This window comes from Salmo trutta, chromosome 19 (assembly GCF_901001165.1).
Source record: "Salmo trutta chromosome 19, fSalTru1.1, whole genome shotgun sequence".
In the NCBI taxonomy this organism is placed as follows: Eukaryota; Metazoa; Chordata; class Actinopteri; order Salmoniformes; family Salmonidae; genus Salmo; species Salmo trutta.
In genome coordinates, this window is record NC_042975.1 from 32,964,593 (window position 1) to 32,989,183 (window position 24,591).

The 24,591-nt window shown below is 44.4% G+C and overlaps 1 protein-coding gene across 5 annotated transcripts in view; it reads right to left on the reverse strand.

Annotated features, from left to right (window-relative positions):
* Positions 1 to 24,591, reverse strand: part of LOC115154364 (ubiquitin carboxyl-terminal hydrolase 25) — a 72,743-nt gene that overhangs the window by 28,648 nt on the left and 19,504 nt on the right. For 4 of the 5 annotated variants that reach the window (XM_029700527.1, XM_029700526.1, XM_029700525.1 and 1 more), the window contains exons 2-17: positions 22,750 to 22,827; positions 21,942 to 22,143; positions 18,000 to 18,123; positions 17,588 to 17,750; positions 16,852 to 16,938; positions 15,297 to 15,434; positions 12,112 to 12,188; positions 11,745 to 11,818; positions 10,223 to 10,377; positions 4,416 to 4,543; positions 4,050 to 4,145; positions 3,676 to 3,840; positions 3,269 to 3,492; positions 1,524 to 1,594; positions 1,108 to 1,336; positions 741 to 1,001 (exon numbers count right to left, since the gene is read on the reverse strand). In XM_029700527.1, the coding sequence (XP_029556387.1) occupies positions 741 to 1,001; positions 1,108 to 1,336; positions 1,524 to 1,594; positions 3,269 to 3,492; positions 3,676 to 3,840; positions 4,050 to 4,145; positions 4,416 to 4,543; positions 10,223 to 10,377; positions 11,745 to 11,818; positions 12,112 to 12,188; positions 15,297 to 15,434; positions 16,852 to 16,938; positions 17,588 to 17,750; positions 18,000 to 18,123; positions 21,942 to 22,143; positions 22,750 to 22,827 (2,272 nt within the window). The remainder of the gene's footprint in view (positions 1 to 740; positions 1,002 to 1,107; positions 1,337 to 1,523; positions 1,595 to 3,268; positions 3,493 to 3,675; positions 3,841 to 4,049; positions 4,146 to 4,415; positions 4,544 to 10,222; positions 10,378 to 11,744; positions 11,819 to 12,111; positions 12,189 to 15,296; positions 15,435 to 16,851; positions 16,939 to 17,587; positions 17,751 to 17,999; positions 18,124 to 21,941; positions 22,144 to 22,749; positions 22,828 to 24,591) is intronic. The other variant, XM_029700524.1, reaches the window with a different exon arrangement.

Below are 24,591 nucleotides of genomic sequence, written 5' to 3' on the forward strand. Positions count from 1 at the left end.
TGTAATTTAGATTATGGTTTCAGTAACAAAACATTTATAATATAATATATATATATAATTTCATAATAAACAGCTAGCAAGTGCTTGCATAAGCATGCTTGCCATAAAGTGTTTCTTTACATGACCTTTGACTGTTGTAAAGCACTATATTGAATTTACTCAATACAAGTGCTGACATCTAGTGGTGTCATTGCAAACTGCATGCTACTGCATTTCCCTGCAGAGTTTGTGAACTTGTGAAACGTACAGTTCCATATTTACTGTGAGCTAAAGTTTAATTCATTCAGCCCTTCTGGTTTATTAGTGTGCTTGTGGTGTTTCAGCACAAACACTTCTGCATTTTTATCCACTGCCATAGATAGACAAATCTTTAAAGCGGCAATGTCACTTTTTGGGCGACCGACCAAATTCACATAGAAATGTGAATTCTAGATCTGTCACTAATTGAAAGCAACTCTAAGAAGCAGTAGATCTGCACTATTTCTATGCTTCCAGTGCTGAAGTATTTTTGCGTCTTTTACATTCGGTTTAGTACACCAACTTCAAACAACTGAAAACGCAATATTTTTGGTTATGGAAAATATAATTCACAGCAGTTTAGATAGTACAATGATTCTCTACACTATACTTGCTTGGTCACAAACTGAGTCAGTAAAAAGAGCCGACCTTCCCATCACTAGTCAGCACTGCTCAGCTCAGTAGTGTTTAAATGGAATAGGTGACCATGCCTTGGCCCTCACCTGAGTTGTCTGGTGTACTGGTCTCTGTACTCATAGGCTGAGGGGACGTTGTTGTTGCTGTTGTTTCTGCTACTGCAGCTGTTGCGGCGGCGGCCACAGCCAGGGCCAGCTTCTCTTGCTGGGCCTTGCGTGCCTGCAGTGTGTTCCACTCCTCCATCTCCTTGTCAAACAGGCCGTTGTCCTCCTTCACGTAGGCCTTCAGGTCTGGGGGGAGCTTATCCAGACCACTCAGCATCTGGCCCGTCTCCTTATCAAACTCCTCTGCACACACAACCAGGCAAACAGCTGAAGTATACCACAAGAAAAGCAAGGCCAAAATAAAGAGATGGGATAATGCTGAATGAGCAGCAGAAGAAGCAGTATCTACCTTCTATGAGGAAGGGCTTCTTGTCGTTGATGTACATGAGGCAGTAGGCGCTGGCGTTGCGATAGCCTCCGAACGAGTCCCTGACTAGCTCCTCCCAGGATGACTTGGTGACTGAGATGTCGTTGTACTTCATCCAGCACCGCTGGTGGGGGTCATAGATGTAGGCCCAGTAGTGTCCGGCATTGGCCTGGCCCTCATGCACCAACACCGCATGCAGCCGGTATGGAACCTTAGAGACAGCAGGAGACAATGAGTGATCATCCGGAGTGAACACTGGTCATGGAAAAATGTGAGCGTTCTCAAATCAAGATGATAGATAATGCAAAAATACCAAATTAATGATGCACTACAGCCAATGACAATGTATGGTATTTGTGTGAAGGTGTATTGTTAGGTTTAGGAAGGGCATCTTTTACCTGCATCATGGACTTGTCAGAGTACATCAGCTCAATGGTCCTGTGGATTCTGGATATACTGCCCTGAAGATCTGGAGAAGCAAAATCAACCCATCACTAGAATTAATACATTTTTGTGCATGAGATCATAAGAGACAGACAGAGGTATAATACAGCATATTGGGTGTACAAGGCTATATGAGTTCAGAGGTGACATACAGTACCAGTCAAAAGTTTGGACACACCCCATTCAAGGTTTTCTATATTTTTTAAAAACTAATTTTCAACATTGTAGAATAATAGTGAAGACATCAAAATTCTGAAATAACACATATGGAATCATGTAGTATCCAAAAAAAAGTGTTATATCAAAATTTATTTTATAATCTTCCTCACAGTCTTGGCATTCTCTCAACCAGCCTTGTTAAAAGTTAATTACATTTACATTTTTACATTTTAGTCATTTAGCAGACGCTCTTATCCAGAGCGACTTACAGTAGTGAATGCATACATTTCATACAATTTCATGCATTTTTTTTGTACTGGCCCCCCTGGGAATCGAACCCACAACCCTGGCGTTGCACACACCATGCTGGCGTTGCAAACACCATGCTCTACCAACTGAGCCACAGGGAAGGCCATTTGTGGAATTTCTTTCATTCTTAAATGTGTTTGAGCCGATCAGTTGTGTTGTGACAAGGTAGGGTCGGTATACAGAAGACAGCCCTATTTAGATTAAGTCCATAGTATGGCAAGAACAGCTCAAATAAGCAAAAAGAAAAGACAGTCCATCATTACTTTACGACATGAGGCAATTAACTGCACCTCAGATTGCAGCCCAAATAAACGCTTCACAGAGTTCAAGTAACAGACACATCTCAACATCAACTGTTCAGAGGAGACTGTGTCAATCAGGCCTTCATGGTCGAATTAATGCAAAGAAACCACTACTAAAGGGCACCAATAAGAAGAGACTTGCTTGGGCCAAGAAACATGAGCAATGGACATTAGACCGGTGGAAATCTGTCCTTTGGTCTGATGAGTCCAAATTGGAGATTTTTGGTTCCAACCGCTGTGTCTTCGTGAGACGCAGAGTAGGTGAACGGATGATCTCTGCATGTGTGGTTCCCACCGTGAAGCATGGAGGAGGTGGTGTGATGGCGCTTTGCTGGTGACACTGTCAGTGATTTATTTAGAATTCAAGGCACGCTTAACCAGCATGGCTACCACAGCATTCTGCAGCGATACGCCATCCCATCTGGTTTGCGCTTAGTGGGACTATCATTTGTTTTTCAACAGGAAAATGACCCAAAACACACCTCCAGGCTGTGTAAGGGCTATTTGACCAAGAAGGAGAGTGAAGTGCTGCATCGGATGACCTGGCCTCCACAATCACCCGACGTCAACCCAACTGTGATGGTTTGGGATGAGTTGGACCGCAGAGTGAAGGAAAAGCAGCCAACAAGTGCTCAGCATGTGGGAACTCCTTCAAGACTTTTCAGAAAAGCATTCCAGGTGAAACTGGTTGAGAGAATGCCAAGTGTGCAAAGCTGTCATCAAGGCAAAGGGTGACTACTTTGAAGAATTTCAAATGTAAAATATATTTTGATTTGTTAACACTTTTTTGGTTACAACATGATTCCATATGTGTTGTTTCATAGTTTTGATGTCTTCACTATTATTATACAATGTAGAAAATAGTAAAAATAAAGAAAAACCCTTGAATGAGTAGGTGTGTCCAAACGTTTGACTGGTATTGTACGCACCGCGGCTGTCGTTCTCCACCTCACTCCTCCAGCGGTGCAGGCAGCCCTCCAGCACCCTGAGCTCTTCCTCAGTGATGTGGCGTGGGGCCGGGTGCATGGGCAGGTCAGGGGGCAGTCGGGACTGGGTGAAGGGCTTGTGGATAGGCACTCTCTGCTGGGTGGAGGGGGCCGGGGTGGGGGCCAAACCCTCTGGAGGGGTAGAGGAGGGAGCCTGTTCGGCTGTGCTGTAATGTCGGGCGAGTGTGAATAGGTCAAAACCACAACTCAATACTTCTGAACGTCACTAATTCAACAGCTTAATCAGACAGATTTGCTGACAAAAGCAAAGTCAGAAACATGCACACATGAACACTTAAATCCTGACACAGGGAGACAGAGTGTGGCATGCTCTGTGTTTCATGACTTGCCTTGAAGCGGGCAGCAGCTGCCCTGTTGTGCCACCAGGTGGTGCTGATGTGTCAATGTCCCCCACAGGAGAGGTGCAGACTGGCTTACTGGAAGTAAACTCCATGGCGTACTGCAGGACATCTGCCAGAGGAAACCTCTTGGGGCCGGAGCCATAGCTCAGATACCTTGGGGACACAGAGAGAGAGAGAGAGCAGAACAAAGAGAGGATGACAAGCCATACTGAGAATGAATCTTTCAGTGAAAGAGTAAAAGCAAAGCAAGATACTTGGTTAGAAGCAGAACAGATATGGTATCTATGAACACCATCCCTTTGATAGTTGATCAACCTACGATAGTAAACAGAGGTGTGTGTGTGTGTAGCAGCCCAGCCCACCTCTCCAGACGCTGTTGGAGTAGAGTCAGGTGTTCTTTCAGTCTCCTGATCTCCTCCCGTTTAATCCTGGTGATCTCCCGGTTCCTGTCCATATACCTGACAAACAACAGAAATCATATAAATTCCTTGGAAAACTACGGGCCTGTATCCCAGATTAAAGGACTACAACCCATGCTCAATGTAAAATCACAATATAATGTTTATTTTCTTTTTGCAAGACCCTTAATTTGGAAGGGGCCTAGGAAACCCAAAATAATGTTATTTAGGCTATGTGATGTGAATAACAGTTCATCTTAGCTGCTGTTGAATTGATACATTTTCCCTTAGGTACAGCTGGACTGGTAGCTGTGTTGGAGGTTTCCTTACCTGTCCATGTACAGCATGGAGGGGAACTCCAGCTTGCTGTGGATCTTCTCAGGTCGACCCAAAGCTTGGTTGAACTCAAATCTTGACAGTTCAAAGGTCAAGACAGGAGGGAGTTCGGTAAACCAGTGCTGAAACGAATTCCAAAATTGGCTTTCAATTTAGTTTATGTTTCTAATGGATCATATGAGTCATGCGGTATCCATAAACACATTTTTAAATTGGGCACTAAGGAATCAGTAGTCTTGAGCAGCGTGTTTTGACTCATGCCTGTTCCACTAATATTGTTGTGCCTTTAGTAGTGCTGAGTGACAAACCGAAATGTTATTTTTTTGTATTTTAAACAACTAATTGAGCAATGTCGGTTCAATTATTTGAATTTCATTTCGTTCCGTTTCTTTCTGTGAGCTCAATGCACGCATTGCGCAATTTCCCTAGAGATAAATCAGATCAAAATCAGGGTTGGGTTATAAAAAATATCAGAAACTTTGAACATCCCATGGAGCACCATTAACTCCATTATTAAAAAAACAGAAAGAATATGGCACCACAACAAACCTGCCAAGAGAGGGCCGCCCACCAAAACTCACGGACCAGGCAAGGTTGGCATTAATCAGAGAGGCAACAAAAGAGATCAAAGATAACCCTGAAGAAGCTGCAAAGCTCCACAGCTGAGATTGGAGTATCTGTCCATAGGACCACCTCAGGCCGAACACTCCACAGAGCTGGGCTTTACGGAAGAGTGGCCAGAAAAAGCCATTGCTTAAAGAAACAAATTGGTGTTCACCAAAAAGGCATGTGCGAGACTCCCCAAACATATGGAAGAAGGTACTCTGGTCAGATGAGACAAAAATTGAGCTTTTTGGCCATCAAGGAAAACGCTATGTCTGGCGCAAACCCAACACCTCCCATCACCCCGAGAACACCATCCCCACAGTGAGGCATGGTGGTGGCAGCATCATGCTGTGGGGATGTTTTTCCATCGGCAGGGACTGGGACACTGGTCAGAATTGAAGGAATGATGGATGGCGCTAAATACAGGGAAGTTCTTGAGGGAAACCTGTTTCAGTCTTCCAGAGATTTGAGACTGGGATGGAGGTTCACCTTCCAGCAGGACAATGACCCTAAGCATACTGCTAAAGCAACACTCGAGTGGTTTAAGGGAAACATTTAAATGACGTGGAATGGCCTAGTCAAAGCCCAGACCTCAATACAATTGAGAATCTGTGGTATGACTTAAAGATTTCTGTACACCAGCGGAACCCATCCAACTTGAAGGAGCTGGAGCAGTTTTGCCTTGAAGAATGTGCAAAAATCCCAGTGGCTAGAAGTGCCAAGCTTATAGAGACAAACCCCAAGAGACTTGCAGCTGTAATTGCTGCAAAAGGTGTCTCTACAAAGTATTGACTTTGGGAGGGTGAATAGTTTTGCACACTCAAGTTCTGTTTTTGTCTTATTTGTTTCACAATAAAAAATATTTTGCATCTTCAAAGTGGTTGTCTTGTTGTGTAAATCAAATGATACAAACCCCCAAAAAATCTATTTTAATTCCAGGTTGTAAGGCAACAAAATAGAAAAAATGCCAAAGAGGGTGATTACTTTTGCAAGCCACTGTAGTAAGGAGCTGTACTTTCCAACAGGCCAACATTCAACATGTTTTCTGCGCTAAACTATGCTCATTAAGTATAATGACCATAATCCATTGCGAGCCTACTTGTCCGGTCTGTGTTTCTTTTACACCTGCTATGTTAGGCTACTATGGGACAGACACCGAGAGGGAAAAAAGAAAATGCGATGGAGAGGGATAGAGCAGATGCTTCGTGAAGTATCTCTACCTGAAAATACATGATCTAAGTGACAATAGTTGGTATTCAGCAGTCATAAATGTATGTGTTATTTACTTTGAAGTACTAGGCATACTAAAATAGTGATTTTGTCACAGCAAAGGCAACAGCTCTATAGAGATGAGATGACTTGGAATGAAATAAAACAAATGCAATATACACAACTGAAATATTTTATTAAAATAATGTGAATAAATGGTTAAGTGATGAGGAGTAAATCAGTCACTACGATCATGGGATTTTTATTCATTGTTTTACTGTGTTACAGCAGTCAACCCACATAATGCATTTAATGTAAAACATTTTTTAAAATCAAAAACAGATTATTTTTTAAGAATTGAACCGACCTCAAAAAGCACTAAATACATTTTCATAAAAAAATTGAAAAACATTTCTAAAAAGCTGTTTTTGCTTTGTCATTATAGGATACTGTGTGTAGACTGAGGGAAAAAATTATTTCATCCATTTTAGAATAAGGCTGTAATGTAATAAAAATTTGTAAAAAGTCAACTGGTCTGAATACTTTCCAAACGCACGCACACAAAAAAAAGTATGTGGACACTAGAGGTCGACCGATTATGATTTTTCAGCGCCGATACCGATTACTGGAGGACCAAAAAAAAAAACGGTGCCGATTAAATCGTCCGATTTTTAAATTTTATTTTTTATTTTTTTGTTGTTGTTGTAATAATGACAATTAAAACAATACTGAATGAACACTTATTTTAACTTAATATAATACATCAATAAAATCAATTTAGCCTCAAATAAATAATGAAACATGTTCAATTTGGTTTAAATAATGCAAAACAAAGTGTTGGAGAAGAAAGTAAAAGTGCAATATGTGCCATGTAAGAAAGCTAACGTTTAAGTTCCTTGCTCAGAACATGAGAACATATGAAAGCTGGTGGTTCCTTTTAACATGAGTCTTCAATATTCCCAGGTAAGAAGTTTTAGGTTGTAGTTATTATAGGAATTATAGGACTATTTCTCTCTATACGATTTGTATTTCATATACCTTTGACTATTGGATGTTCTTATAGGCACTTTAGTATTGCCAGTGTAACAGTATAGCTTCCGTCCCTCTCCTCGCTCCTACCTTGGCTCGAACCAGGAACACATCGACAACAGCCAGCCTCGAAGCAGCGTTACCCATGCAGAGCAAGGGGAAACAACTACCCCAAGTCTCAGAGCGAGTGACGTTTGAAACGCTATTAGTGCGCACCCGGCTAACTAGCTAGCCATTTCACATTGGTTACACCAGCCTCATCTTGGGAGTTGACAGGCTTGAAGTCATAAACAGCGCAATGCATTGCGAAGGGCTGCTGGCAAACGCACAAAAGTGCTGTTTGAATGAACGCTTACGAGCCTGCTGCTGCCTACCACCGCTCAGTCAGACTGCTCTATCAAATAATAGACTTAATTATATCATAATAACACACAGAAATACGAGCCTTAGGCCATTAATATGGTCGAATCCGGAAACTATCATCTCAAAAACGTTTTTTTTCTTTCAGTGAAATACGGAACCGTTCCGTATTTTATCTAACTGGTGGCATCCCTAAATCTAAATATTCCTGTTACATTGAACAACCTTCAATGTTATGTCATAATTATGTAAAATTCTGGCAAATTAGTTCACAACGAGCCAGGCGGCCCAAACTGTTGCATATACCCTGACTGCGTGCAATGAACGCAAAATGACACAATTTCACCTGGTTAATATTGCCTGCTAACCTGGATTTCTTTAGCTAAATATGCAGGTTTAAAAATATATACTTCTGTGTATTGATTTTAAGAAAGGCATTGATGTTTATGGTTGGAGCAACGTGTACCTAAGTGATTACATGCAACGCAGGACAGGCTAGATAAACTAGTAATATCAACCACGTGTAGTTAACTAGTGATTATGATTGATTGATTGTTTTTTATAAGTTTAATGCTAGCTAGCAACTTACCTTGGCTTCCTACTGCATTCGCGTAACAGGCAGGCTCCTCGTGGAGTGCAATGTAAAGCAGGTGGTTAGAGCGTTGGACTAGTTAACCATAAGGTTGCAAGATTGAATCCCCGAGCTGACAAGGTAAAAATCTGTCGTTCTGCCCCTGAACAAGGCAGTTAACCCACCGTTCCTAGGCCGTCATTGAAAATAAGAATGTGTTCTTAACTAACTTGCCTAGTTAAATAAAAGGTCTAAAAAAATAAATAAAAATAAAATAGGCCAAATCAGCGTCCAAAAAATAGATTTCCGATTGTTATGAAAACTTGAAATCGGCCCTAATTAAATCGGCCGACCTCTAGTGGACACGCCTTCAAATGAGTGGATTTGGCTATTTCAGCGACACCCGTTGCTGACAGGTGTATAAAATCGAGCACACAGCCATGCAATCTCCATAGACAAACATTGGCAGTAGAATGGCATTACTGAAGAGCTCAGTGACTTTCAATGTGGCGCAGTCATAGGATGCCACCTTTCCAACAAGTCAGTTCATCAAACTTCAGTCCAGCACTTGGTTGTGCAGTGGAGAAGTCTAGGAGCAACAACGGCTCAGCCACGAAGTGGTAGGCCACACAAGCTCACAGAACGGGACCATCGAGTACTTAAGAGCGTAAAAAAATTGTCTGCCCTCGGTTGCAACACTCACTACTGAGTTCCAAACTGCCTCTGGAAGCAACGTCAGTACAAAAACTGTTTGTTGGGAACTTCATGAAATGGGTTTCCATGGCCGAGCAGCCACACACAAGCCTAGGATCACTATGAGCAATGCCAAGCATCGGCTGGAGTAGTGTAAAGCCTGCCGGCATTAGACTCTGAAGCAGCGGAAATGCGAACTCTGGAGTGATGAATCACGCTTCACCATCTGGCAGTCCGACAGACGAATCTGGGTTTGGCGGATTCCAGGAGAACACCATCTGCTCCAACGCATAGTGCCAACTGTAAAGTTTGGTGGAATAATGGTCTTGGGCTGGTTTTCATGGACACTGTTTTGACTTAGGCGACCTGAAAAAAGACTTAAGGATTTCAATGGCTGAAAAGTCCCTGAATATTTATTTTTACCGATTCTTGAACCGACTCTAAAATTGCTCACAAAATAAGTGAAGGATTATTTAGTAGCTAATGGCAGCCTGCAGCACCCTGGTCGGCCTTCATTTTGAGATACTCAGTGAGAGGGGGCAGCACTGAGCTAGTCTGCAACGTCATTTCCTGGATTAGTTTAAACTGCGAATGTTGCTTCCATGAGATGCCATCTTAACCCAACTTCCTTGGCTTCAAATAGGAATGAATGGTGTCACGTTATCGATGCATTAATGAGGTCGGGCACTGATGAAGGGGGATTAGGCCTGCTCACAGTCTGCGTACCAATTCATTCCAAAGGTGGTCGATGGGGTTGAGGTCAGGGCTCTGTGCAGGCCAGTCAAGTTCTCCCACACTGATCTCGACAAAACATTTCTGTACGGACCTCAGTTTGTGCACGGGGGCATTGTCATACTGACACAGGAAAGGGCCTTCCTCAAACATTTGGCACAAAGTTGGAAGCACAGAATCTTCTAGAATGTCACTGTAAGCTGAAACGTTAAGATTTCCCTTCACTGGAAGGAAGGGGCCCTAGCCCGAAAAATGAAAATCAGCCCAAGACCATTACTCCATGTCCACCAAACTTTACAGTTGGCACTATGCGTTGGGGCAGGTAGTCAGTCAGTCCCCCACATCTCCTGAATTATTCAAGCACCCGTCTATTTTTAAGTAGGCCTAGATGGGCTATTTTAGTGGGTTACTGGTAACATTTGGTTGTCGAACAGAAATGTTATGGTACTTCCAGTATAATTTTGTTGCCTGTACATTTTGTGTGTGTCTAACTATAAGTTTGGAACATGTTTTGGAGTTTCATTATCCCTTTTACACATGTATTACAGTTAAAACGCCAAACTCCAGTGTTAGTTGTTTTTTAATGAGCAGCAGCACTGACCTCCTGTCCAGACTTGGCAGAGTTCTCTGCTGATGAGTGCAGGGACTCGATCTCCCCCTCAATCATGGCCGCCTCTAGACACTCATGCAGGTCCTTAAAGCCGTTCACCTGCAGGGGGTACTGCCCAAACATCTCGGTGTTCTCAAACTTCTTTCCTGTGGGGAAAAGGAGCAGCAGCACAGAAATGTAAACAACATTTATGCACCAACACAAGCATTCCTCACACACCCACACATAACCACAGTTGGGGCCTCATTACCAACAACAACTAATTGAAAAAGCACTGGGATTTGGTAGAGGCAGTTGTACCCTATTATGCAGTATTATTCCTCAGAGGTGCGGCCCTAGCCTGTGTGTATCATATGGCGAGGAACTGGGTCAAGTGTGTGTGAGAGAAGACCCATTTCACACTAATTTACAGCCAGGTTGAGTTCAGCATCAGTCATCATAGCCAGGCCTGAGTTCAAATAGGATTTGTTTGATTGAGCCTACTCGGTATGCCAGATGGGCAGGGTTTATACTTTCTGGGACTTTACCATTGGTTCCATTGCACCAGGTAAGCTCAATAAAATTCAGAAAACAAATACTTGAACCCAGGGGAAGATCACATCCACTAACTGACTGTTAATACAGCATAGCTTGCTGCCCTGAAGAGCCTTAAGACTGCTGCATGCTTCAGTTCGGCTGGCGCCTAGCCAAACTCGGCTAGGCAAACCCGAACGAGTGCGCTCGCATACCTTTGACCATACCTGCGGCAATAGTACTGTTTGGCCATCTTAAGACGCCTTAGTCAGTATACACTTCCTCAAAATACATGTTTACGTTTTGGTGGAGGAGATCTTAGTTTTACATCTAAGAGCAAGTAAAAAAAATGCATAAAAATGAGTCTTCTCATAGCTGAATGACAAATACTACATTGAAGATTCCCTACTGCAGACCAATCACCAATGAAGGGGCTTAGACTTCAGCTTCCGAACTTCAGCTTGCCTCAAGAGAAAAAAATGTTGCGTGCAAGAACAGCCGAAATGAACAAAAAACGTCTCAAAATGTCATCATAATATACACACAAATTGTTCCGGGTGGGAAGCATGCGGACGCCTTTCACCAACCCACTGCACTGACTACAGCAGCTGAGTACTGACTGACAACAACAACACTGAACCCAGAGAGGGGAAGTTAGCGGACATGCAAATGTGGCATTAAGGTCATTTAAGGATGAGAGGAGCAGAAGCTGCCTTGCTGGCCCAGCTTTGTGTCTGGCGGCCCTGGGCCAGTCTTGTCATGCATAATAAGCAAAATTCCAATCAGACGTCAAGGTCCTCAAGGATCAATGCTCTGCAGCCCTGTGCTTTTACATGCGCCACATCTCATTAAAACAAGGTCACCTTTCATTATCGGGGGCAAGGACTCTGCCTCTCCTTGCTGCTACTTCGAAGCAGGAAACTGCCGGCTGAGCCTTAACTCTCACGTCACCTCTCCTCCTACCCAGGGACGTTCTAACATGCTTGCTTCCCTCTCTTACCTTCGAGAACACCAACAGCCAGAAACCGGCCGTAGAACAGCTCCACCATCGGGTTCTTTGGCTTCTCACCCTCTCTGGGAACGGAGAGAGATCAGAGCCAAAACACACACACTCATTGGGGTGAGTCACAGTGTGCGACATACACACTTTGTCCTCTAAGCCATGTGAATAATGCTCCTAGCCTCTTTTTTACATGGACTTTCATAAAATGCTTACTAAATTCACTACGATGCATATTCTGTATGAAAACACAGAAGGAATGATGTGTCCAGTCTCCTAAGGGGATGAATCACACAGTGTGTGTGTGTGTGTGTGTGTGTGTGTGTGTGTGTGTGTGTTTTGACGTTAGCAAGGTGTGTTGTCGTACCGGTCCTCCTCTGCCTTCATCTGGAAGGCATCCTCCAGCCAGTCCAGCAGCTTGTGTGTGAACTCACTCACATCCTGCTGTTCAGGCAGCACACAGCGAAACAGACCAATTACAACAATACTTACAGGCAGCACACAGAGACAGAACAATTAGAACATTGCCTTCACTGTAGAACAGAAGGCCTAGATCTCAGATGTACAGAACATAACCTCCTTTCCATGTTTTAAACCTTGGTTAAGTGGGCTTATACTGAGGGACTTGGTAATTGTTGAGGTAGATGTGTATACACCAGAGTCAAGTCAAATGTAATTGTTAGGCTTCAAAAGCAACCATCAGGACCAGAGGGTGCCTTACAGACGTCAATTGTGCCCTCTAATTGGGGTCAACGCTTCTCTAACCTCAGACACACAAAGTGACTAGAGTAGAGTGGACTACGGACATGACTGATGAGTACAGTGGCCAGACTCGCAGGATCTTAACAGAAATATAAGCTCTGCATTATCGGGTTTTCGGGGGGCGGACGCCGAACAGTTATGGGACTATTCGTCATGTTTTACAGCTTACTAACATACACCTAATATGTTCCCCCTGTTGATAATGTTCATTATATATTAAGGTTGAACCAAAAGATTACATGTAACAAAAATGAAATACAAAATGATGTGAAATTGAATGAAATAATAATGTATGTTGATGCTAATACGATGTACAATATTCCATTATGTTTCTATATGAAAAATAGAGTAATATATTTAATATGCCATTTACAATTTTCTTAAGAGTTTCACTAATTCATTTTAATTAACTTAATCATTATGACACACCCCTCACCACTGTCATTGGTTACACTAATTGTACTGTGTGTCTACATAACCTGGTTCAAGTATTCATGACATCACCCTGAGGAAGGCTCAGTGATGCCGAAACATTGGTAAATACCCATTAAATTGCTTGGAGATTATACATGGAGTGTGCAACTTTATTTTGATAGTTTATAGTTTATTCACTGTTAGTCAGCACCTCCATACAAACTATTATTCTGGGTGTGCGCCAGCTCATGTTTTTTTATCTACTATTCGTCATATTAACATTACATTACAGCATATTAGCATACAGGAGCTGATCCCCATCAGATATCTACAGTGGCTTGCGAAAGTATTCACCCCCTTGGCATTTTTCCTATTTTGTTGCCTTTACATCCTGGAATTAAAATATAATTATTATTTTTTTTGGGGGGGGGGGGTTGTATCATTTGATGTACACAACATGCCTACCACTTTGAAGATGCAAAATCTTTTTTGGGGTGAAACAAACAAGAAATAAGACAACAAAACAGAAAACTTGAGCGTGCATAACTACTCACCCCCCCAAAGTCAATACTGTGTGGAGCCACCTTTTGCAGCAATTACAGCTGCAAGTCTCTTGGGCTATGTCTCTATAAGCTTGGAACATCTAGCCACTGGGATTTTTGCCCATTCTTCAAGGCAAAACTGCTCCAGCTCCTTCAAGTTAGATGGGTTCCGCTGGTGTATGGAAATATTTAAGTCATACCACAGATTCTCAATTGGATTGAGGTCTGGGCTTTGACCAGAGTACCTTCTTCCATATGTTTGGGGAGTCTCCCACATGCCTTTTGGCGAACACCAAACGTGTTTGCTTATTTCTTTCTTTAAGCAATGGCTTTTTCTGGCCACTCTTCCCAGGTCTGTGGAGCGTACGGCTTAAAGTGGTGCTACGAACAGATACTCCAATCTCCGCTGTAGAGCTTTGCAGCTCCTTCAGGGTCATCTTTGGTCTCTTTGTTGCCTCTCTGATTAATGTCCTCCTTGCCTGGTCTGTGAGTTTTGGTGGGTGGCCCTCTCTTGGCAGGTTTGTTGTGGTGCCATATTCTTTCCATTTTTTTAAATAATGGATTTAATGGTGCTCTGTGGGATGTTCAAAGTTTCTGATATTTTTTTATAACCTAACCCTGATCTGTACTTCTCCACAACTTTGTCCCTGACCTGTTTGGAGAGCTCCTTGGTCTTCATGGTGCCGCTTGCTTGGAGGTGCCCCTTGAATTGGGGGGGTTGCAGACTCTGGGGCCTTTCAGAACAGGTGTATATATACTGAGATCATGTGACAGATCATGTGACACATATTGCACACAGGTGGACTTTATTTAACTAATTATGTAACTTCTGAAGGTAATTGGTTGCACCAGATCTTATTTAGGGGCTTCATAGCAAAGGGGGTGAATACATACACACCACTTTTCCGTTTTTGATTTATTTTTTAAACAAGTTATTTTTTTCATTTCACTTCACCAATTTGGACTATTTTGTGCATGTCTATTACATGAAATAAAAATAAAAATCTATTTAAATTACAGGTTGTAATGCAACAAAATAGGAAAAACGCCAAGGGGGATGAATACTTTTTTGCAAGGCACTGGTCGGGACTGATCAACCCTTCAGAAGGTGTCATGAGAAGCACCAAAACACCTGATGAAGAAGGGACTAAAATCCATGAGATCTAGGTAAATAAAACACGGAAGGGCCCCTAATTACACTTCATATTTAGCAGATGCTCTTATTCAGAACAACTTAGATGCACTCATCATCAGATATCTAGGTGGAACAACCACATATCACAGATGTAGTCCAATTTCTCCTCAATAATGAAATTATGAGCAAAGTCAGTGCTAGTAGGAAAAGTCACTGCTAAGTTTCGGGGGATAAGAAACTCTTTAGAGGTAGGGTGTCATATTCGGTAGATGGGCAGGAACTCTGCTGTCCTAGAATCAGGGGGAAGCTGGTTCCACCATTGGGGTGCCAGGACAGAGAACAACTTTGACTGACCTACCGTATGGGTGGGACAGCCAAGAGACCAGAGGTGGCAGAATGGAGTGCTCTGGTTAGGATGTGGTGTTTGAGCATAGCCTGAAGCTAGGGAAGGACAGCTCCCCTTGCTGCTCCGTAGGCAAGCACCATGGTATTATAGTGCAGGGTTTCCCAAACTTTATAATTCATTTAAAAATTGTATTTCCACTGTACTGTTGCTTGTTTTTTGGGGGGTCTAGGCCAGACTACTGTAAAGCCCTTTGTGACAACTGTTGATGTAAAAGGGCTTTACAAATACATTTGATGCATAGGTTGATTGGTTTATTATAGCAGATTTTACAGAGTGATAGCTAGGATGTTTACCTGCTGAGATTCGCTGGACTTGAAGGCGTCCTTGAGGATCTCCACGGCACACGACGGGTCCACGTACTTCCTCTTAGAACCCACCATGAGGGAGAACAAGTTCCTCAGCTCCTGCATGAAGGGCAGGTTTCTGTGCTCCTACGGAACGACAACCGGGAACCACACCCAGACACACACAGGGACGTTAGTTAACATGATAACCTGCCTTCTAGAGGAAGGGAATACGGGTTTCCAAATCGCAGTCATATTTCAGGGTTTTAATGTCAACCATCTTTCAGACCATGGAGACTGAATTAAGAACACTATTATACCCATTATAATCTTTTCAAGTTCGGTGCTTTATGATGATGGTGTGCCCAAAATATGAAAGATGAGTATTTCCCCAGTTTATGCAAGGGAATGTGCTTTTCTATTGGAGCCTAGTGATGCTGAGCTGACCCAGTAAATCTGTGAGCTGGAGCTGGCGTGAGATGTGACATCCAGTGGTGTGACAACCAGAGGGAGTCCTCCACTGCTCTACATACAGCAGGACACTGACTGGCTGCACCACAACTACTACCAATGAATGAACGAGTTCTAATTACATTATGGTGCAGGTTGAGAGCACAGAGGACTCATTGCTCAAGCCCAGATGTGTGACAAAAAAAAGGGACACTTATGTGACACTGGCAAAGGAAAAGCCTTGCTTTGAAGACGAGCCTCGTTGACAAACAGAGCAATTAAAATAAACTCTTGCATTAGTGCTCTCGTTTTGAGCGCAAGGGTCACGGCTATTTACAGATTAGAGCCTAAGCCCTAGAAGAGGTTATGGATATTAGACAGTGGGACTAGAGACTAAAACCCCAAGACGACTGGCGCTATATGGAAACAGCAGCAGAGGCGTAGCCCAGATTAGCAGATGTGCACTAACCATTGACCCTTAGGAGGGCTCCACGGGAAGCGGTTGGGAGAAACGTGCTGTGCAGACAGCAAGATTGCAGTTGCAGCAATGGGCGAGGAAGAGACTGCAGCTGCTGCAGAAAGACAGGGAGGAGAGGCTAAGCTGAGCTGGTGTGAGTCACAGGTCATGGTTACTGTCGGGTGTGTCAGAGAGGGAACCACTAGGGCTACAGCGTGCTTCATCAAATCCTCTTCATCCACCCTCCCTGGGTCTAGAGGTAGTGAATCAACTGGGCAGTCACGGGGCAGAGTGAACCAATGGAACCTGAGGCAAGAGCAGATCACACTGCAACCAAATAGAGCTGTAGCTTGGTGAGGGCATCGATTTACAACCCAGAATGTCTCATCCTGGCCCTCAACAGAGGGCCAGAGCCCAGCTCAGAGGCTAACAGGAAGGACAGCTGTCCAGCTGAGGAGCCATGGTTCTCAAAGGACACAAGTCAAGTACTCCGGGGAGAGAGCTAACCGGATCTTTCCCTGGCTGTCGCCTATAAAAGGTTTAACCTGTGTTCCAGTGCCACTATCTCTGGAACGTATTGGTCTGAGGGATTTGGGCCTAAGCCTCCCTGCTGAGTGTTGATATGGATTGTTTGGATGGGTGGTGGTGGTGGTTCACCTTCTGGTTGCGAGGCAGGTCCTGGACTCTGGCAGGAGGGGAGTAGTGTAGCACCAGCCTCTGGAACTCCAGCAGGTTGAACAGAGACTGGAAACAAGCAGACAGAAAGAGAAACGAGTCCATTTTACTGAGTGACATTCATTTAGCTTTCAACCAGCAATAAACATTTTTGCAATATCAAAAGAGATCCTGGAAGTTCCTATTATAGTGAGGTAGTCAACATCAGTTTTCCTATGGCTGTTACCACCCTGTTACTGCTAGGTTACTGCTAGCTGTATTGATATGATGGATTACAAAAGAATGTTAGCGGAGTGATAAATTCGAAGTTACAAAACAAACTTCCATTCCTTTTGATAAAAGGATTAAATAATTAGAAAAGAAGAAAGAATAGTGGAGTTGTCACTTGATTTCATCATCTGCTTTCAGTAAATCTCTAATTCTGGGATCAGAAGGAGCTGAAACGTGGGACTGGTCTCCTCAAGGAGGCCCGATACACACAGGGGCAGGGACCATGTGACAATGTATCCAGTGCTCATCCAGCTCACTTAACCCTCTACCAGGGAGTCTTTAGAGTAACAACAACGTAATCCCTACCTTATGACAGGCAGGGCTGGAGTCTCCAAGAGCTGTAGCACACTAAATGTCATTAGAAAAACAGGGCCTATATATCTAATGAATTACATTGACACAGGATGCTTTGCGTTGTATGAGGGGTGTGTTTGTGTTGAGTCTCCACCTGGATGACGGCGCTGAACCAGCAGGTGTTGCCCACATTCTTTAGACCCACAGGGCAGTTCTCCATTCTCTTCCTGTCGTGGGGATTGGGCGAGTCACTCCACACTTCCGTGTGTGTCCGCTTTAGGCTTGCCTTGTTCTCTGCTATGCTGGCCTCCAGAACTCTGCAAAGAGCACAACACAACACGTTTAAAAATACACACACTTTAATCAAAGGACATTTATTATGTGCAAAACCCCAAAAAACCATAATGTTGACATTTAGCAACAAAACAAAGACTAGCAAGTCTGCACAGTGCCTTGTTCAAAGTGCATTATGTTGACATTTCACCACTCAAACCTTCCAGCTCCCAGTATGCTCCTCCTCTCCCCTCAGCCCAGCCAATAACATGGTGGTGTTGAGCCCAGTCTACCTGCTGATGGCCTGCTCCTCATCAGTGATGCCCGTCTCCCTGAAGGCCCGGCTGGACTCCTCCAGGCTGAGAGCAATGGCCCTCTGGAGGTCATCCTTGTCATCGCCTGTCAGGTCAATCACGTCTGAAACAACACACGCGTAGTCCTTTAATGCATTCATACATACCCGCTCAAAGGTTTGGGGTCACTTAGAAATGTCCTTGTTTTTGAAAGAAAAGCACATTTTTTGTCCATTAACTTCACTAGGGTAGTGGGCAGCATTCGGAATATTGGATGAAAAGCGTGCCCAAAGTAAACTGCCTGCTACTCAGGCCGAGAAGCTGGGATATGCATATAAATGGTAGATTTGGATAGAAAATACTCTGAAGTTTCCAAAACTGTAAAAATAATGTCTGTGAGGATAACAGAACTGATATGGCAGGCGAAAACCAGAGGAAAATCCATCCAGGAAGTACTATTATTTTGAAAGGCTGTTTTTTCATTGAAAGCCTATCCACCATACAAAGACTTAGGACCCAGTTCATAATCTCTATGGCTTCTTCTACATGTGGCCAGTCTTTAGGCATTGTTTCGGGCTTTTACTCTGAAAAATGAGGGAGATACAGCACTTTCAATGAGAGGACAGTGGAAATTTCCAGACATGAGTCCAGCGCGCAATCGGGAGTGCGCCTTTCTTGTTTCTCCTTTTCTATTGACAAAGCTTTTGTCCGGTTTAAATATTATTGATTATTTATGACAAAAACAACCTGAGGATTGATTTTAAACATCGTTTGACATGTTTCTACGAACTTCTATTGTACTTTTTCGATTTTTCGTCTGGCTGTTGTGACCCCGCTTTGTTCCAATGGATTGCTAAACAAAACGCACCAACAAAACGGATGTTTTTGGACATAAAGAGGGACATTATCGAACAAAATTAACATTTATTGTGTAACAGAGTCTTCGGAGTGCAACCATATGAAGATCATCAAAGGTAAGTGATACATTTTATCGCTATTTCTGACTTTTGTTACTCCTCTTCTTGGCTGCTAACTGTTTGTAATGATTTGTCTGCTGGGCGCTGTTCTCAAATAATCACATGGTGTGCTTTCGCCGTAAAGCCTTTTTGAAATCTGAAACAGCGGTTGGATTAACAAGAAGTGTATCTTTAAGCTGGTGTATAACATTTGTATCTTTTATGTATGTTTATTATGAGAATTTCTGTTTTGTTGAGTTTCACGCTCTGCAATTTCACCGGATGTTGTTTGAGACAGTGGATTATTGAACAAAACGCACCAACAAAACGGAGGTTTTTGGACATAAAGAGGGACATTATCGAACAAAACGAACATTTATTGAGTAAATGGGAGTCTTGTGAGTGCAAACATATGAAGATCAAAGGTAGTAAGTGATTCATTTTATCACTATTTCTGACTTGTGTAACTCCTCTACTTGGCTTGTTACCGTTTGTAATGATTTGCCTGCTGGGCGCTGTCCTCAGATAATCACATGGTATGCTTTCGCCGTAAAGCTTTTTTGAAATCTGACACCGTGGTTGAATTAACAAGAAGTTAATCTTTAAACCCATGTATAACACTTGTATGTTTCATGAATTTTTATAATGAGTATTTCTGTTTTTGAATTTGGCGCTCTGCAATTTCACTGGATGTTGGCCAGGTGGGACGCTAGCGCTAGCGTCCCACACCCCCTAGTGAGGTTAAAATAACATCAAATTGATCAGAAATACAGTGTAGACATTGTTAATGTTGTAAATGACTATTATAGCTGGAAACGGCAGATTTTTTATGGAATATCTACACAGTCGTACAGAGGCCCATTATCAGCAACCATCACTCCTGTGTTCCAATGGCACGTTGTGTTAGCTAATCCAAGTTTAGCATTTTAAAAGGCTAATTGATCATTAGAAAACCCTTTTGCAATTATGTTAGCACTGCTGAAAACTGTTGTTCTGATTAAAGAAGCAATAAAACTGGCCTTCTTTAGACTAGTTGAGTATCTTGAGCATCAGCATTTGTGGGTTCGATTACAGGCTCAAAATGGCCAGAAACAAATAACTTTCTTCTGAAACTCGTCAGCCTATTCTTGTTTTGAGAAATGAAGGCTATTCCATGTGAGAAATTGCCAAGCGACTGAAGATCTCGTACAACGCTGTGCTCCCTTCACAGAACAGCACAAAATGGCTCTAGCCAGAATACAAAGGGTGGGAGGCCCCAGTGCACAACTGAGCAAGAGGACAAGTACATTAGTGTCTAGTTTGAGAAAGACACCTCACTGGCAGCTTCATTAAATAGTACCCGCAAAACACCAGTCTCAATGTCAACAGGTGACTCCGGGATGCTGGCCTTCTAGGCAGAGTTGCAAAGAAAAAGCCATATCTCAGACTGGCCAATAAAAAGAAAAGATTAGATGGGCAAAAGAATGCAGACACTGGACAGAGGAACTCTGCCAAGGCCAGCATCCCGGAGTCGCCTTTTCACTGTTGACGTTGAGACTGGTGTTTTGTGGAAACTATTTAATGAAGCTGCCACTTGAGGACTTGTGAGGCGTCTGTTTCTCAAACTAGACACTCTAATGTACTTGTCCTCTTGCTCAGTTGGGCATCCGAGCCTCCCACTCTTTCTATTCAGGCTAGAGCCAGTTTGCGCTCTTCTGTGAAGAACGTTGTACACAGCGCTGTACAAGATCTTCAGTCGCTTGGCAATTTCTCACATCGAATAGCCTTCATTTCTCAGAACAAGAATAGAATGATTAGTTTCAGAAGAAAGTTCTTTGTTTCTGGCCATTTTGAGCCTGTAATCAGACCCACAAATGCTGATGCTCCAGATATTCAACTAGTCGAAAGAAGGCCTGTTTTATTGCTTCTTTAATCAGAAAAACAGTTTTCAGCTGTGCTAACATAATTGCAAAAGGGTTTTCCTATGATCAATTAGGCTTTTAAAATGATAAACTTGGATTAGCTAACAACGTGCCATTGGAACACGAGTGATGGTTGCTGATAATGGGCCTCTGTACGGCTATGTAGATATTCCATTAAAAAGAATCTGCCATTTCCAGCTACAAGTCATTTACAACATTAACAATGTCTACACTGTATTTCTGATCAATGTGATGTTATTTTAATGGACAAAAAATGTGGACATTTCTAAGTGACCCCAAACTTTTGAACGCTAATGTACATACATACATACATACAAGTTCTAGTTCTATGCTGACATTGAGTTAAGTGCACACATTACAAGTTTAGATTCAGGCCTTACTGACTTAATAATCCCTCTTACATAAGTGTCAGGGGAAAGGGCAAACCGTCAATATCCTTTTCATCACCGCTTAAAAAGACACAAAGGGAAGAGGAGAGCCTAAGTGTACAGTAGCCTTTAATGTTAGAAAAGCCTATAAAAAGATGAAGGTTAGTCATCAGAGTAGTAAATGGAGCACCATGGTTTCCCCCTCCACCCAGACTACTCTATTCCCCTTAGACTGGGTTAACTAGGTTGTTTTCCTTATTTGACATGTATCCGAGGAAGCGTGTAAGTTCATTAATCAGGCCACTCCCGCATTAAAGTCAAAGGGGCGTGTCAGGATATATGACCTTCTCTGGTGGTCATGAACAGAGAAGGATATGCCTCTGCAGGAATTCTCGTGCCCATCTCAGAAAATTCCCCTGAAATGACACCATGTAATTTCAACAAAATAACCCCTTGTCTTGCATGAGAGCCAGGAGGCATCCTGCTAACAGACATCCCACTCAGACCTTAATGCTACGTTAACTGCTCACTTAGAGCTTCAATACCAAAATGAATGGGAACAACTGGAAAAATATGATAGAAATGGAATCAGTGGAGACAGTAGTGTTAAACATTCACATTCAGTACATTCAGGCTTGAGGCCTACAGATTTTTTCTTATGCATACACATGAGATTAGGTAGGTAGCGGTACTCACTAGTATCTCCCTGGCTAGGGCCTGCCCCGGGAAGCGCTGGGTGAGGTAGGTACTCACTGGTGTCTGCCTGGCTGCCAACGCTGATGTATCTGTCGTTGCCCACCTGGGTGGTCTGGTAGTAGGTGGCCTCATCCTGCTGGGGCACCTTGGTCTTCTTCTCCGTCAGAAAGGCCACCGCCTCCGCCAGGTCTCCATGACTGACCTGCAGGGACAGCAGGATTACAGCTAGACAGTCAGAGACGGGTTGACATGTAGACTGTCAACATACTTCTTCTGGGCGATCAATAAAGCTTATGGGCTGATGAATTGGTTGAATTTAAATAAATGTACAGAACTCCCACTGGAGATTTTAGAACATAAACACTAAACAGTAACATTTTAAACCATGTCAAACCATTTAGAAATGCATCCCTGAAAATCAGTATCAGCTAGGGGAAAGATTGACTATTTTAAACAACCTTGTGTCGGACTAAATATCAACACGATCAGACATTGCAAATTGAGGGATTTAAAAAGAGGTGAATTAGACAGGGGAGATGTGTGAGTCACTAATATCACTGCATCTGCACCGCAGGGCCCCTGTATTTGTTACCTGCAGGGCCCCTGTGTTTGTTACCTGCAGGGCCCCTGTGTTTGTTACCTGCAGGGCCCCTGTGTTTGTTACCTGCAGGGCCCCTGTGTTTGTTACCTGCAGGGCCCCTGTGTTTGTTACCTGCAGGGCCCCTGTGTTTGTTACCTGCAGGGCCTCTGTGTTTGTTACCTGCAGGGCCTCTGTGTTTGTTACCTGCAGGGCCTCTGTGTTTGTTACCTGCAGGGCCTGCTGAAGTAGCTGTACGTCTGTGGTGCCTGTGACCTCCCTCAGCTGGTTCAGGAGAGTCTGCTGATGCTGTCAAGAGACACACAGGTCATCAGTGAGACAGGCAGAGAGAGAGAGCGAGAGGGGCGCAGAGAGAGAGAAAGAGAGTCAGGCAGAGCGAGAGAGAGAGAGAGAGAGAGAGGCGGGCAGAGAGCGAGAGAGGCGGGCAGAGAGAGAAAGAGAGAGGCAGGCAGAGCGGTAGAGCGAGAGGCAGGCAGAGCGAGAGGCAGGCAGAGCGAGAGGCAGGCAGAGAGGCAGAGAGAGGCAGGCAGAGAGGCAGAGAGAGGCAGGCAGAGAGGCAGAGAGCGGCAGGCAGAGAGAGAGCGAGAGGCAGGCAGAGAGAGAGAGAGAGCGAGAGCCAGGCAGAGAGAGAGAGAGAGCGAGAGCCAGGCAGAGAGAGAGCGAGAGCCAGGCAGAGAGAGAGCGAGAGCCAGGCACAGAGAGAGAGAGAGCGAGAGCCAGGCACAGAGAGAGAAAGAGAGAGAGCCAGGCAGAGAAAGAGAGAGAGCCAGGCAGAGAAAGAGAGAGAGCCAGGCAGAGAAAGAGAGAGAGCCAGGCAGAGAAAGAGCCAGGCAGAGAAAGAGAGAGAGCCAGGCAGAGAAAGAGAGAGAGCCAGGCAGAGAAAGAGAGAGAGCCAGGCAGAGAGGCAGAGAACGGCAGAGAGAGGGAGAGAGAGAGAGGCAGAGAGAGAGGCAGAGAGAGAGAGAGAGGCGGGCAGAGAGAGAGAGAGAGAGAGAGAGAGGCGGGCAGAGAGAGAGAGAGGCGGGCAGAGAGAGAGAGAGAGAGAGGCGGGCAGAGAGAGAGAGAGGCGGGCAGAGAGAGAGAGAGAGGCGGGCAGAGAGCGAGAGAGAGAGAGAGGCGGGCAGAGAGCGAGAGAGAGGCGGGCAGAGAGCGAGAGAGGCGGGCAGAGAGCGAGAGAGGCGGGCAGAGAGCGAGAGAGGCGGGCAGAGAGCGAGAGAGGCGGGCAGAGAGCGAGAGAGAGGCGGGCAGAGAGGCAGAGCGAGAGGCAGGCAGAGCGAGAGGCAGGCAGAGCGAGAGGCAGGCAGAGCGAGAGGCAGGCAGAGCGAGAGGCAGGCAGAGCGAGAGGCAGGCAGAGCGAGAGGCAGGCAGAGCGAGAGGCAGGCAGAGCGAGAGGCAGGCAGAGAGGCAGAGAGAGGCAGGCAGAGAGAGAGAGGCAGGCAGAGAGAGAGAGAGAGGCAGGCAGAGAGAGAGAGAGAGAGAGGCAGGCAGAGAGAGAGAGAGAGAGAGGCAGGCAGAGAGAGAGAGAGAGAGAGGCAGGCAGAGAGAGAGAGAGAGAGGCAGGCAGAGAGAGAGAGAGAGAGAGAGGCAGGCAGAGAGAGAGAGGCAGGCAGAGAGAGAGAGAGAGGCAGGCAGAGAGAGAGAGAGAGGCAGGCAGAGAGAGGCAGGCAGAGAGAGAGAGAGACCGAGAGAGAGAGAGAGAGAGAGAGAGAGAGAGAGAGCCAGGCAGAGAGAGAGAGAGAGAGAGAGAGCCAGGCAGAGAGAGAGAGAGAGAGAGAGAGAGAGAGCCAGGCAGAGAGAGAGAGAGAGAGAGAGAGCCAGGCAGAGAGAGAGAGAGAGAGAGAGAGAGAGAGAGAGAGAGAGAGAGAGAGAGAGAGAGCCAGGCAGAGAAAGAGAGAGAGCCAGGCAGAGAAAGAGAGAGAGCCAGGCAGAGAGGCAGAGAACGGCAGAGAGAGAGAGACAGAGAGAGAGAGACAGAGGGACAGAGAGAGAGGGCGGGCCAGAGAGCGAGAGAGAGGCGGGCAGAGTCGAGAGAGTTCGGCAGAGGGCGGGGCA